At 54.9% G+C, this 14,756-nt stretch overlaps 5 protein-coding genes across 5 annotated transcripts; 3 read left to right on the top strand and 2 right to left on the bottom strand.

The window, feature by feature from the left end:
• Nucleotides 1-223: 223 nt before the first annotated feature.
• AYL99_04095 (tubulin alpha chain) lies at nt 224-1,941 on the top strand (the record flags this gene model as incomplete). The annotated part of the gene is made up of 7 exons (XM_018835609.1): nt 224-248; nt 347-387; nt 447-473; nt 527-602; nt 660-1,190; nt 1,240-1,663; nt 1,713-1,941. The coding sequence occupies 7 exons, from the start codon at nt 224-226 to the stop codon at nt 1,939-1,941; spliced, it is 1,353 nt and encodes a 450-aa protein (XP_018695259.1).
• Nucleotides 1,942-2,598: 657 nt separating this feature from the next.
• AYL99_04094 (hypothetical protein) lies at nt 2,599-7,045 on the top strand (the record flags this gene model as incomplete). The annotated part of the gene is made up of 4 exons (XM_018835608.1): nt 2,599-2,629; nt 2,692-2,843; nt 2,894-3,017; nt 3,066-7,045. The coding sequence occupies 4 exons, from the start codon at nt 2,599-2,601 to the stop codon at nt 7,043-7,045; spliced, it is 4,287 nt and encodes a 1,428-aa protein (XP_018695258.1).
• A 1,909-nt stretch (nt 7,046-8,954) lies between these two features.
• Nucleotides 8,955-10,566, top strand: AYL99_04093 (hypothetical protein; the record flags this gene model as incomplete). Its single annotated transcript, XM_018835607.1, has 4 exons — nt 8,955-9,168; nt 9,222-9,517; nt 9,571-9,692; nt 9,750-10,566. The coding sequence occupies 4 exons, from the start codon at nt 8,955-8,957 to the stop codon at nt 10,564-10,566; spliced, it is 1,449 nt and encodes a 482-aa protein (XP_018695257.1).
• Nucleotides 10,567-10,912: 346 nt separating this feature from the next.
• AYL99_04092 (hypothetical protein) lies at nt 10,913-11,525 on the bottom strand (the record flags this gene model as incomplete). Its single annotated transcript, XM_018835606.1, has 3 exons — nt 10,913-11,042; nt 11,093-11,387; nt 11,447-11,525. 3 exons carry the CDS (start codon nt 11,523-11,525, stop codon nt 10,913-10,915), a joined length of 504 nt encoding a protein of 167 aa, XP_018695256.1.
• An 863-nt stretch (nt 11,526-12,388) lies between these two features.
• AYL99_04091 (hypothetical protein) lies at nt 12,389-13,951 on the bottom strand (the record flags this gene model as incomplete). The annotated part of the gene is made up of 2 exons (XM_018835605.1): nt 12,389-13,756; nt 13,814-13,951. The coding sequence occupies 2 exons, from the start codon at nt 13,949-13,951 to the stop codon at nt 12,389-12,391; spliced, it is 1,506 nt and encodes a 501-aa protein (XP_018695255.1).
• Nucleotides 13,952-14,756: the final 805 nt, after the last annotated feature.

Genomic DNA, 14,756 nt, shown 5'->3' with positions numbered 1-14,756 from the left:
ATTGGCTGCATGGGGCAGGGACAGGCGGTGAAAGAAAGAGCGCGCTGTCAACAAATCGAGGCTCCTTTCGCAGCCACCCCACAATTACAACCACCACCGCATCCCTCCCCATCAACAATTGATTCTTTCCCTGTTCTTTGTCTTGTCTTGACTTGTTTAGCATCCCTCCATCTCACATCTAGTCCTTCATCCCCTCCTCATCCCTTTCCTGAACCGCTTCACCATGAGAGAAGTCATCAGCTTGAACGGTACGTGACCCATCCCTGCACGCGTCCCTGACCGACCCTTCGGAGCCCCTGTAAAGAGAATTTGTGATAACCAAGCTGACCTGCATCTGCACCTGTAGTTGGCCAGGCTGGCTGTCAAATTGCCAACTCATGCTGGGAGGTAAACAATCTTCCTTATCAACGGTCATCTCTTCCTTGGGCAATTACTGATTCTCGTAGCTGTACTGCTTGGAGCACGGAATCCAGGTGAGTGGTTCGACCGTTATCGTTGCCTCCGACCACCGATTGACTTGTACCAGCCCGATGGATACCTTACCGAAGAACGCAAAGCCGCTGATCCAGACCAAGGCTTCAGCACCTTCTTCTCCGAGACGGGTATGACATCCAAACTCTTTTCCCTTGACTCTTCGTTGCTGATTGCGTTGTGCACAGGCAACGGCAAATACGTCCCCCGAACCATCTACTGTGATCTCGAGCCCAATGTCGTCGATGAGGTCCGGACCGGCACCTACCGCAGTCTTTTCCACCCTGAACAGATGATCACTGGCAAAGAGGATGCTTCAAACAACTATGCTCGAGGACACTACACGGTCGGCAAGGAGCTGATTGATCAAGTGCTCGACAAAGTTCGCCGTGTGGCCGATAACTGCAGTGGTCTTCAGGGCTTCCTTGTTTTCCATTCATTCGGTGGTGGTACTGGCTCCGGATTTGGTGCCTTGTTGATGGAACGTCTCTCGGTTGATTATGGCAAGAAGTGCAAACTGGAATTCTGCGTCTACCCAGCTCCTCAAGTCGCCACCTCCGTGGTCGAGCCATACAACTCGATTCTCACAACGCACACCACTCTGGAGCATTCTGACTGCAGTTTCATGGTAGACAATGAAGCCATTTACGACATCTGCAGGCGCAATCTAGGCATCGAGCGGCCCAACTACGAAAACCTGAACAGACTCATCGCTCAAGGTGGACATCACTCCTCCCAATGACACGAGCTAGCTGACATAAGGAATAGTTGTGTCCTCCATCACTGCTTCCCTCCGATTCGATGGATCCCTGAACGTCGATCTTGCTGAGTTTCAGACCAACCTGGTGCCATACCCACGCATCCATTTCCCTCTCGTGGCCTACGCACCTGTCGTGTCAGCAGCCAAGGCGCAGCATGAAGCCCACTCAGTCCAAGAAATCTCCATGTCCTGCTTCGAACCAAACAACCAGATGGTCAAATGCGATCCCCGCAACGGCAAATATATGGCCACTTGCTTGCTCTACCGCGGAGACGTGGTTCCCAACGACGTGCACCAGGCCGTCGCTACTCTGAAGACGAAGCGTACAATTCAATTCGTGGACTGGTGCCCGACTGGCTTCAAGATTGGTATCTGTTACCAGCCTCCGCAGATGGTGCCCAACGGTGATCTTGCCAAGGTTAATCGCGCAGTGTAAGTCACCTTTCCACGCACCTTGTATCCCTATCTAATACAATCATAGTTGCATGCTCTCGAACACCACTGCCATTGCCGAAGCATGGTCTGCCCTGTCCCACAAGTTCGATTTGATGTACTCGAAGCGTGCGTTCGTCCACTGGTACGTTGGTGAGGGTATGGAAGAAGGTGAATTCTCCGAGGCTCGTGAGGATCTGGCAGCATTGGAGAGAGACTACGAGGAAGTGGCCAGCGATTCGATCGAAGAGGGTGATGAGGGAGAGATTGAGCACTAGTGTTTGTGTCTTGCCACGTTTGGTCTTCTCGAGAGCTTGTGAGAGTCTATTTGCAAGGAGTGCAGGAGCAAGGGATATTTCAGAGTCAAGCCTGGGATTCCACCGACCAAGAATTGGAAGTTGAATTGTGCGGTTGAAGATAGTCTCTGCGAGACAGAACATGACATAGGCTGCATCAACGGTGCATAATTGTCACAAGCCATTCATCGCCAGCACCACCGGTCGTGACTTGATCAGACTGGAATCACCCCTAATTACGGGGCACCTACGGGGTATGCGTTGATGCTTAATCTCGTCGTACCTAGGTAAACATCCGGGCACGTTGTGACCCCAGTCCATACTTTTACTGGTGCCTCTAGCTTGGAGCTCCAGGCTTGGCAGCCGCAGGGCTCCTCGTTCGTCATCGCGATCCACCCCATCACTCATCTCCATTTCTCTCTCCATCCCGTATCACTTCCAGCCATTTCCTTAGACACCATTGTCACCTATTCCTGTGTTCCCGCGAGATAAAAGTTGTCTCTTTTGCATTGAGCTCGGTTCAGATTCACTTGCGCGTCATCTTCTTTCCTACCTGCACGTCACCATAACCTCTTCATGCCATCCATGCGCGACATTTAGAAGTATCCCGATCGCACAACAAGCCTATCACGCCCGGTCATGGCGGAGACGATTGGATCAGCTGCTTCAGGTGCGCCAATCCTGCTCACGACGGTGTTTGTTCAGCTAGGCCGCTGACACGCTCAAATCCAGGGCATCCGAACCTCAACTTAACCGCGGAGGAGAGGCGAGTCTACGGCCAGCTCCTGAAAGAAGCGGACCCCGATGGGTTCGGAGCTGTCTCTGGAGATGTGGCCGTCAAATTCTTTGAGCGGACAAAGCTACCGCCGGACGTCTTAGGACAGGTCAGAAGAAATGGGGGACATTCTGTGCGCTCTTGTTGATAATTTACTAGATCTGGCAGATTGCCGATACTGAAAATCGAGGCTTTCTCACACCAGCAGGCTTTGGAGTCGTGCTCCGACTCATTGGCCATGCGCAAAATGGGCGTTCACCTTCGGCCCAACTGGCGACTCAGAGTATGCTTCGTTGAGAACGTCTGGAGATCACTCAGCTAACAATCGCAGCTGGACCTCTCCCTCGATTCGACACGCCCCAGTCCGAAAACCCGGCTCAACCCCTTCCACCCCCCCAGCCCGCCCAACCTGTCGTCCAGCAGTCCACAGGACCTCCTGCCAGCCCAACTCCAGCAGGTCCTCCTCCGATCCGGGTGCCAGCCCTGACAGCAGAGAAGGTCGCAGAGTATTCGACCATGTTTGAAAAATCAGGCGCGGAGAACGGTTTGCTCTCCGGTTTGCTAGCTAAACAAATATTTGAAAAAGCGAGGTTGCCCAACGAGGTACTCGGGCGGATATGGGGTCTCTCTGACACGCAAGGTCGGGGCGCCTTGGATGTCACAGAGTTTGTGATCGCCATGCATCTTCTAGCTTCCTACAGGTCAGGCCAGATGCGCGGCGTTCCCAGCACACTTCCTCCGGGTCTTTATGAGGCTGCAACCCGCCGACCGGCTGCACGGGTCACTAGTGGATCACGGCCGGGCTCCAGTACGATCCCTGGTGTGACCTACGGTGCTCGCCCACAAAGCCCGATCACGCGGCAGCCGCAAGTAAGCACGCCGCTCACATTGTCGGCGCAATCGACGGGTGAGCCCTGGCTCATCACTCCAGCGGACAAAGCTCGATTCGACAGTATTTTCGCGACGGTCGATCGCCAAGGAAGGGGCTTTATTACTGGAGACCAAGCAGTCGAGTTCTTCGGGAATGCTAGGCTGCCGGAAGAGATCTTGGCTCAAATTTGGGATCTGGCGGACATCAACTCTGAAGGTCAGTTGAACAGAGACGAGTTTGCAGTGGCCATGTACTTGATCCGACAACAGCGAGGAACGAAGGATGGACGAGGCATTCTGCCTGCCTCTCTCCCCCCAGCTCTCGTTCCTCCCAGCATGCGCAAGCTCCAGATTGCTCCACCTCAGCCGACTGCTCCGGCATTCGAGAATGCCGCGCCAACAAAACCACGATCTGCTGCAGACGACTTGTTTGGACTCGACGCGTTCGGTCCTCCCCCCCCAGTTGCTGCAGTCGCGCCTGCTCAAGTATCTCAGTCAACGGGCGGAACGGATGCTGGGCCGTTCGCAAATCCCCCAGGTGTTCTGACACCGCAGATGACGGCCTCACAATTCAAACCGTTTGTGCCGACTAGTTCGTTTGGTCAAAGTATCATCCCTCAATCGACCGGGTCGCCCGCACCGCAACCGAAAGCGCAACCAGATGACCTTCTGGGGGATGCAGATCCAGAGATCAGTTCGAAACTTACAAACGAGACCAGCGAACTAGGTAATTTGTCCAATCAAGTCAGCAGCTTGTCCAAGCAAATGACGGACCTTCAAACGGACAAACGGCAAACAGAGCAAGAACTATCTGGTGCATCTGCACAGAAGAAGGCCTTCGAAGGCAGACTAGCTCAGCTCAGGTCTCTTTACGAAAAGGAGGTCCAAGAGGTTAAGGTTCTCAAAGAACAGCTGACGGCTTCCAAGAACGACACGAAGCGGCTGCAACAGGAAATGGCCATGATCGACGGTACCCATCAAGATCTTGCAACCCAACACCAGCAACTCCGCGCTGCCCTCGACGCCGATCAACGTGAGAACACTTCGCTAAAGGAACGAATTCGACAGTTGAATCAGGAGATTGAACAGCTGAAACCGCAACTCGAAAAGGTCAAGTCCGATGCGCGGCAGCAGAAAGGTTTGGTCGCAATCAACAAGAAGCAGTTGGCTACTAACGAGGCCGAGCGAGATAGAATAAAGGCCGAGATTGCTGCTGCTCAGAAGGAAGTCGAGGACGCTCAACGAGAGGCCGAGGAGTCGGCTCGACAAGTGGAAGCCTCCAAGAAGGAGTTGGAAGAAGCACGGAATATTCCCATGCCCACGGTCAAAAGCCCTCCTGTTGTAAGCCCTGCGCCATCTACAAGCTCCAATCCATTCTTCAGGCGGACAACGGACACAGCCTTCCCGCCTGCAGCCAGCGGGGGTGAACCAAGAGACAGTCAGAGTGCTTTCGACAGCATATTCGGGCCTTCATTTGCGCCCGCGGCTCCTGCTCCCGCAACCTCTTTCTCGGGCCAGCCATCGACTCCAGCCGGGCAACAAAATCTCCCACAGCTTGACTCCCCAGCTTCTTCATCCACGCCCAGAGACGCTGCTGAGCCTCCTGCTCCGCCCCAGTCCCGACAGATCACCTCGGCAGCACTTCCCTTCCGCCGTCCCCTCGAGAGAGAGGATTCCATCAGTTCCTCCGTCAAGGTCGCGGAACCAGCCAGCAGGCTGAGTCCCAATGAGACCCCTCAAGCACTGACTCCTGCATCCACTACCAGCCCGTCCGACCACAAGAATTCAACCGAAGATCCCTTCACAGCCGCAGCACCTGATGAAGAACAGGAATCAGTCCGTAGAACACTACCTGAGCCCTCCACTGGAGAAACAACGGTGGACGAAACCTTCGGCAAGGCTTCCGCCGACCAAGCGAAAGACATTCCTGGGGCGTTTCCAGGATCACGCTCTGACACTCCGGGCGTCGACCCCACAGTGATTGCTGCAGGAGCTGGTGCTGCAGCGGTCGCCGCTGGTGCAGGCGCCGCTGCCGCCGTTGCCACAACCAACGGTGAGAAACCGACCAGTCCGCAGCCCTCGGCGCCCTCGAAAGCCGCTGAGCAGAATTTCGACGACTTCTTTGGAGGGCTGGCCCATCAGCGTTCAGCATCTCAGAAGGCTGCTGATTTTGACGCTGCTTTTGCCGAGATGGACAAGCCGAAAAGCGGAGCGAACGATGAATTCCCAGCTATTCAGGAACTTGGCGGCGATGATGACGATAGTAGCGAATACAGTGACGACGAGACGCCCATGAAGTTCGACGACGACTTCAACACAAGGTCTCCGCCTCGAGAGACCCCGACTGATGTGAGAGCTGGCAAGCAACCGGAAGCCGCACCAGAGCCGAACAATAACACACTAGCAGCACCACGCCCTGCCATGGCCGGCTCCTTGTCGAATGCGAGCTCCCTGCCGGGGGTAGAATCCCAACAGTCCCCGCCTAGTTATGGCGATGCTGTACCCGAGGACAACCCAAACCAGTTTCCCCGCGAGTACAAGGGCTTGCTCCCAGAGCGTGAGGACCCTACTTCACCCCCTCCAACGGCTGGTGGCTCTAGTCATCCTGCTCCTCCTCCTAGTGGAGTTCCGCCCGCATATGGTCCTGAGGTCCAATCAAGAAGTCCCTCTGATAGCAAAGCTACGGCGCCACCACCCACGGCAGGGGCACCGTTTGACTTTGACTCTGCCTTTTCAGGCGTGGGAGCTGCCCCGGTGGAAGATGATGATGACGACGAGGATGACGAGGACGCTGTCTTCAGTCCTCCGAAGAGTGCTGCACCAGAGTTTGACCCGACATTCGATTCGCCTCCGCAACCGTCGCGTGCGCAATTTCCTTCGGGCCCAGTGACAAACGGGGCGCCCAAGGTTGGAAATGAGGATTTCTATTCCGCTGTCACGACATCTGCACCTCCCCAGCAAGCACAACCGGCAACTTCCCCTGTCTCACACGACTGGGATGCTCTCTTCGCGCCATTGAACGCCAACGCAAGTGACAGCGCGCCATCACCATCAGCCGCTAGTCTCCCACAAAGTCAGGCGCAGGCCCCGGAAGTTTCCACACCTTCACCACCGCAAGGGCCATCGGGTGTTTCTTCCCCCACCCCGGCAATCGTTGCACCACCACCGGCGTCATCCCCGCCCCGGTCAAAGGCGGAACGGCCTCAGATCGGTCGGGCGCTGAGTACGGGTACGGAACACGACGACCCGATCCTCAAGAGACTGACTGCGATGGGATGGTCACGGGAGGAAAGCCTTGCAGCGCTGGAGAAATTCGACTATAATATTGACAAGGTGAGTTTTGCACAATTCGGCTTCCATCAACTCAATGCTCTGCTGCACGAGGTTTTGCCATTCGTGCCATTGAGCGATCGTCTCGGACCCCGTGCTAACCATTTTTGATTTGAACAATGCAGGCTGCGGATTTCCTGACCTTCCGCTCTTGATTCCGAGTCTATTACCTGCATAGCCCTAGATGCGCGACATTGAGGGCGAGTGCGGGATCTGGAGAGGTCGAATTGTTCTCTATCCTCTCGCCTCCCTGTCTTCCTTCCAACCCCACCTCTACTGTACGCAATATACAAGTGAGAGGGTAACCAGGCAGGCAGGCAGGCTCTGCTATGAGCGGGCGAACGAAAATAGGAGTGAAAAAAAGCAAGAAAACTGTACAGCCACGACTACAGCGCGATGGGCTCGCCACCTTGCGGGCCCCGGTTCTTTGTTTACCCTTATCCCTCTCTATCTCTCCCTTTATATCGTCTTTTTTGTGACCCCTTTTTTTGCTTTGCGGAAGATTTTGAAGCGAAAGAATTTCTTGCTTAATCCAATCATCCCCCACACATCCCACGAGATATAGTTGCTATGCAAGCGCACCGGAGACAGAGCGAGTGAGAGAGAGAGAGAGAGAGAAAATAGCACTGGAAAATGTGATTCGTATGCAGATCATAATTGAAACCCAAAAACAAACGCACAAAAGGCCGGGAAATTCAACAAAGTCCTATCACACCTAAGTTGTCTCGGGGTCGAGGACCATATTGGGCTTCCTATAGGTATATGAGGTCTACCTTGCTCGTACTCTTGGGTATGCCAGACGTAATAATGCGTTACCGAGTGAGTCCATACTCGTCATCACAGAGGTTCCCTTGACCTCGTTTCGATCCTTCGCGCCTATCTCACGCCTACCTCTGGCCAAGTGGTTCGTATTATTACCTCCCTCTCTCCCGACATAAGAAGGGGTTCTTCCCTAGGTTGTTACTCAGGTAGAGACCGGGTATCTAGGGCTGAATAAGCCCCTGACCAACACTCACATGTTGCGAGGAATAAAAGGGTCCCTCCCCAGGTCGTGTTGCTGCTGATGCCTGTGGCTGGAATACCTTTGCTCAGCTCCTATCCACCTGCCTGTCTCCCCACCTGGTCTACCACCTTTTGTGGCGTGACGCTGCAAGACGAGGTAGCACAGAGTGGAAGGAAGAACTCCCCTTCGAGGTAAAGTATGTCCACAGGAGCAGGGCGGGCCATCTCCGTCACGTCCACGCCAATGGGCGGTTGCAAGAGAAGGAAGGATCTCTGCCCAAATGCTTTGATGATCGACAGTCGGGGACCATGCATGAACTACCATGGAGCAAAGCACGGCGACTACGGTCACCCAACGGTACCGTATGTATACTGTTGCTCACTCAACATTGTGGTCTTTTGCTGTGTGCCCTTTCTGCCAGATGGGGAAAACGGACACACACCCCTGTGCCTCAGGCCTGTTATTAGCAGGCAGACCGGCAGATCAATGCACTCTAACGAACGGACAGTGGTGTCAAGTTGACCTCGGAGGCGTCGGTAACACGGCTAAGAGCGACTCGACTCGCTTCTGAGAAAAGCGAGATTCCTAAACCACCACCAACTCTATTCGTCGACGGGGACCCCTCTCGCCAAACATCTTACCAATGAAGACGCTCGGCACCGAGCTGACAGAGCCTGAATGACGGGACGATTCTGTGATCCAAAGCTTGGTCTCGGGGATACATGCTCACGGGTATTGACTTCGACCCCGTTACGAGATCCGAATCGGTGGAAGCCATGTGGTCGCTAGGTTATCAAATGCGCCTATGGCGCCCGCACAGGCGACACGCTACGGGCTTCAGAGCAGCCCGTGTCGAGATCCATGGCGAGTCTACTCCCACGAGCTGCTCGATCTTCGAGTTGGCCGCCATCAATATATCTTCAGCACAGGCCCTTGACCTTCTTCTGGTGCTTCACATGCAGCTTGCCGATGCCCTGAAGAAGATGCGCCTCAGTCTTTCCGTCTCTTCTCAGAGTCATGGATAACCAGCGAGGAGCGCCGACCTCGGGTCGTCGGCGCTCCCCCTTCTCGCGCAGCCACTCTAGTCGAACTCCTGACACCGACGATGACTCGGAGAATAGCCGTTGTCCCTCTCCCTTGATTACTGTCGACAGTGGATATCGGGTCGATCCTTTTGTGCGCTACCCGGTCGCGCGGGCTTCCACAGGCGTACGACTCATGGCAGATTACTGTGAGCGCCGCGTCCGCACAACAATTGAGATGGCGCTCACACATGATTCCCAGATGTCCAAGTATGGGCGCCTCAACAAGCGCTGGCCTTCAGTGTCCAAAGTGGACGGAATGCGCTGCTTGCGCTCGTGCTACCATTGGCCTTCCAGAACCCGATGCTGTTCGAGGCGACGATTGCGATGACAAGAGCCGCGTGGGTCTTGAGGAGGGGATCAGAACCATTCGCCGACAAGATGCTGCTCCGACACCGAGGAGTCGCACTCAGAGAGTTAAGAGACAGTCTCATGGCTCCTGAGCGGCTGGATCCCGACCTCGTCTTGCTGACAATGTCCACGCTTGTAACATTGAACGTAAGGCTTGATGGGTCAAACACCGAGTTGATTTCAGTCTGATGACCGTCTAGTATATGATCAACGACCTGGAATCCTTTGAAATTCATCTCCGTGCCTTGGAGAACGTGTTAGCGTCTAGCGAGCCCAGAGACGATACCGGGATAAAAAGCTTCGTGCGAGGCAGAACCCTGGCGTAAGCAGCATTGCCCCCCCCCCAAAGCATGTCTCTCAGGCTCAAGCTGGAAAATAGGTTTGGAGTGCTTGCCTCCTTCTTGCAAGCTAACCAGCCGAGTTACGCAAACCGAATCAACGAGAAAGGCCACAGGATCAGTACCTTGACGTATCCGGGCCACCCCTTTCTTCCCGATCTCTGCGCAGTCGTTGCCAAGTTGCCGGAGGGATTTGCAGAAGTTGCACTGAGTCGTAGCATCGCCATTGAAGTGATTAGCTTTGTGGTGAAGCTGACGGAACTCGTCAACTGGCTTGCGTCCTCTCAGCACGAGAGGGAGGCCCAACCGAAGCCGGACATGACCATGCAGCGGGCCATCTATGATCTCCAGTGTCTCTCGGCCCTGTCATTGACGCCCATCGAGGTGCAGATCTCCCGAGCATTGCTGGCGTTCTGTTTGCATCTCTACAACGACATGTCCTTCCACATCCCACTCGCACGACCTCTTCGACCCCTCCTGGAAACGTTTAACGCGTATACGGGCAACGCTCGAGATCCTTGGCTCCATCGGTGCCTTTATTGGTGCGCCATCGTCACGGCGAGTGCTTGGGACACTCAGATTGATGCCTCTCCCGAACAACACCTAGTTCTCGACAGCTTGGTGGACAAGTTGCCCGAGGCGACGTCGTGGGACGACACCGAAGAACTGATGAGGCGGTTCCTCTGGCACGATCGGCTCGCGGATGAATGGGAGATTTGTTGGCGTGCGGCATCGTTCAGAAAGCGTCGGCAAAGGAGAGGAGCCTCACAGCTGCCGTTGGCACCGTACATGTTGATCGAGGGTATGCAGCATTCGGAAGGTTCGTCGTCTGACGACCACTTCTGGGAGTCAGTCTAAGCCGTCGGAAATGAGTTTTGTGCATCCTCAAGACCTCAAAAGGTCGCTCGGGAGTAGTCTGAAGACAAAAGGGCATGCATCCAGTCGAGACCGCCGGGCACTCTGATGGCCATTGGGAGATTGAGGATCTTGACGAAAGAGAAAACACGCCACCCTGAGGAAGTGGAATGCAACAAGTCAAAGGGTGGTCCACCGTCCTCACCAACTGGATCCCACAAGGGAATGGATGTGAGGCAGGTGTTCACAGCAAAAATGTGATCAAGGTCACAGTATCATTTCTCGTCTCTTGCCGGTATGCAACGATTTACCATGCTATCTACGTGTTGTGTAGCCCTCATTTTCAGCCTTACACAAGCTCAGACCCGGTCCACGTGCGATGCACTTGCCCCTGCTTGTTTTGGGGTTTGTTCCCACTGAATCTACCACCCAGGAAGATATGAGAAAAGGCGAAGAAGGCTGTGATGCCAAAGAGGATGCTGTTGAGTCGGTCAGAGAAGCCTGGAAGTACGAGTCGCCCGGCACCTACAACTCGAAGACCCCCACCACAACGCTGCCCGTGGCGGATGAACACGCGCCGACGTGGCATATATCTGATCTGCGCAAGCGATCGGCAACAGCAGCGAAACCAGCCAGCCAGAAGATGGACGTGGTGGCTTCGGCCGCAAGCATGGCAAACGGATGAGCCAGGACCGGGAAGTAGCGAGGCGTCAAGATTGTGTATGGAACCGTGACTAGCAAGGTGAAGACGGCAATGAAGATGAAGAAGATCACACCTGCTGGGACGTCCAGGGCAGGATGGTGGGTGTTCAAGACGTTGGCCACTGAATCATCGTGTCAGCTCAGCTCCGCACCACCTTCGACCCCGAGGCGAAAGACACACCTGTCGCTCCGAGAGCCATGGCAATGAAAGCCAGCACTCCCTGGACGATGCGGAGGATGAGGACTGGGCTGAGAAACATGTTGGATGGATCGCTTGTTGCTGGTCTTGGTGGTGATGTAGGCAGGGTCTGGTGGATGATGAGTCTGAGAGATGCAGATGTGGCTGGAGGAGGACGGTGGTGGTGACTATGAACCTTTCCACCAGAGGCTCTGCAAAGAAGGGCAATAAAAAGTGAAATTGATCAAAACATCGACGACGCCGAGAAGGTGAACTTAGTGACCCGCCGAGAAGATTGCTCACTGCCAGTACTAATACAACAACAAACACACTCACAACCGGCGCGGGTGTTGGTAATAAAAGAAGACGATCTGTATCTTAGCCTCTGCAATGATAGAGTAATGGAAAACGAAAAGGCGAGACAAGGTGTTGATAAAGCAATCGGCAATTTCTGGACAGCATCACGAGCATCTTCAGCTGTTTGTCCCACAACGCGCATCGGAACCGCTTTGGGTGGATGGCAAGATTGAATTGTTTGAGATGCCATCAAAGAGCATGACTTGCATGGACGGCCTTTGGACGGCCACGACCGGGAGCAAGAAGATGGTGTTTGACATTCTGATGGGGAGTCAGAGATGAACAAAAGACGATGAGACGATGAAACAGACGAAGAGACGGACGAGGAAGTTGGCGGTGGCAGTCACCCTAGTCCATTCGCTAATATTATTAACTTAGTAATATGTCTGTATGAGCTGCAGGGGCCAGTGAGGCCGCGTTTCAGATGCACCCGCGTCGCAGCAACTGATTTGACACCACGACACTTTCATTCAACACCACCAGCAATTCCAGCAATTCTCGCCAAAGAGACGCCAGCGAACACTCGATCCTTCCTTCCTGTCTACTCTTTCGCCCACGAAGACTTGTCATTGTCCACTCTACGCGCGTCTAGGCACTTTCATCGCCCGTTACTCCTTCGCCACTGTTCCCGCGTCGTTTCCCCCTCGAGATCATACCTCCCGAGTACAGAATGGTGGGCAGAATCCCGACGGCGCACCAAAGTCCCATGGTCCACGTCATCGTCTTCCACCCTGCAGCACTCTTGACGGCTGCGGATACCAATGGTCCGAGCAGACTCCCTCCAGCCCACGACACGTTGAAGATCCCATAACTCTGGGCATACGCAGATTTCCCAGCAAACACATCAGGCTCCTGCCGCACCTTTGCATCACACACCTTACTGAATTCGGCCATCAGGGAGGTCAAGAGAAGCGCGGTGGCAGCTCCCAAGAGCACCAGCAGAGCACACAGCAACACGGCCTGGCTGGTGGTGTCATGGTCAACCAGCCGGAGTAACACCCAAAAAGGCACGGACAGCACCAACCCAGACGCGGCAATCCAGCGGGGGCCGTACTTGTCTGTTAGATGGCCGATCCATGGACCTGCAAATCCCGGCACAATCAACGCCAGAAAAGCCAACCCGGCCCCCAGGGAGTTCCAGCCAAAGATTTGGTTGACATACAAGGGCAGAGTCGTATCGAGGGCAGTAAATGTCATGGCCCCCACGAGGTTTCCCCAAAATGCCACCATAATCCGTCGCGACTTCAGCAGGATCAACATGGACGGTAGTTTTCGGCGAGGGCGCGTGGTGCACGGCTCGACCACCGCCGAATTCGCATTTTTCTCGGCCACAGCGGTTGGTTCATTCCGGTCCTCGAGTTCGATGTCCGGCGGAGCGGGAGTGGTGGATGTTGGCTGACCTGTCGCAACGTCTGGTTCCAGCCACCGCGCAGCGATCTTCTTCTCAATCAAGGCCAGGCGCAAGAGGATGTCGAATCCGATGACAGCAAAGGTCACCCCGAACACGGCGTAGTATCCCGACCGCTCGTAGACCACACCGCCAATCAGCGGCGCCACCAAGACCCCCAGTGAGGTCGCGAGGCTGACATAGCCAATGGCTTGACCTGATTCCTGCTCACTCACCGTATCGGCCAGGAGGGCCAAGGCGACCACCCAGACCACAGCCGCCGACACCCCTTGCAACAACCTGCCCACCACCAGCACCGGGATGGTCTTGCCCAGACAGAGCATCAAAGTTGAACCGGTCAGGAGGACGAGTCCTGCAAGAAACGGTCCTCGACGAGAGCTTGTCTGGTCGGCCATGATGCCAAAGACCGGGGCGAAGAAGAGTAATGCAGCTGCATATACGGAGAGCAGCACGGAAACCCAGTGCTGCGTGTCGGCATGGGCCACATGGACTCGACTCTGGAGCGCGAAGGGAATGACGGGAACGACGACACCGTAGAGGAAGACATCCTGGACCGTGGGTGAGCAGCTGAACCGCCATGATTGGCCAGACCCGGAGGGACCTACCGTGAAGACAGACCAGCACACGGCGAACACAATAAAGACCTTGGATGAACGGAATTCGAGAAAGGCTGGCCTGCTTCCGTACTGGGGAAATATGGGATTGACCAAGTCATGGAGGATGCTCTTCAGCCGCAGAGCCATGTGGTGTGACGGTGGTCGCCCTGACTGCTTCTCTCCTGGTACAAGGATTGAACGACAAGCTGGGGGCCAAATTAGCTACAGGGCCCACGAGGTCGGTGAAGCACATTGTCATGGATCTACGAGGTAGGGATTTCGTTTTTCTATTCGCATGTGGCTTGTGGTTTGTTCGCTTAGATAAGTCGACGTCCTTCTCCGCCCCGGATCCGACAACGTTGGGCGTGAGGGTCTTCAGCACCATCCGCGGACATGAGCTCTGCTTGGAGGAGCTCGAGTAGCAAATTGCATTTGCGCCACGTCTGCTGCACGCCTGCCCAGTGAGCCAGGTACTCGATGATTTTCCACCTTGCATGCCAGGTAACAGACCTTGTCAGCTCACCGGATGGTCGCCTATGCCGAGTTGGGACAAAGGCGGTTCGTTGATTGCCATGGTACATTATTATTTGGGACAGCCCCATCAGCAGTCACAACAACTGACGATACGCACAAGATTGGGAGACGAGATACGACAGGCTACACCATGTTCTCTGGCACGAACTTGGACTGAAGTGGGAAACTGACGTGGGTTGATGGACCGATCACGCAATTCTCTTTAGCATTCGGAATGCGGGGAAAAGGTCCTCGACGCACCCAAAAAGCTGGTCCAAGTGAGCACAGTGAGTGAGAACTTGCGAGGGACGGGCCCCCTCCAAGACTTTTTCTTCCCTTTGCACGCACGATCTTCAGAAAGCTTTTCGCTCCCAGGATTACATACCCCGTGCTTTGTTTCCCTGTGCCTCTGGACGAGTGGAGAGCTCTCCTAGCCCTG

Source organism: Fonsecaea erecta (genome assembly GCF_001651985.1).
Source record: "Fonsecaea erecta strain CBS 125763 chromosome Unknown Scaff3, whole genome shotgun sequence".
NCBI lineage: Eukaryota > Fungi > Ascomycota > Eurotiomycetes > Chaetothyriales > Herpotrichiellaceae > Fonsecaea > Fonsecaea erecta.
The sequence above is the reverse complement of the archived record's forward strand: the minus strand, read 5'-3'. Positions and strand labels throughout refer to the sequence as shown.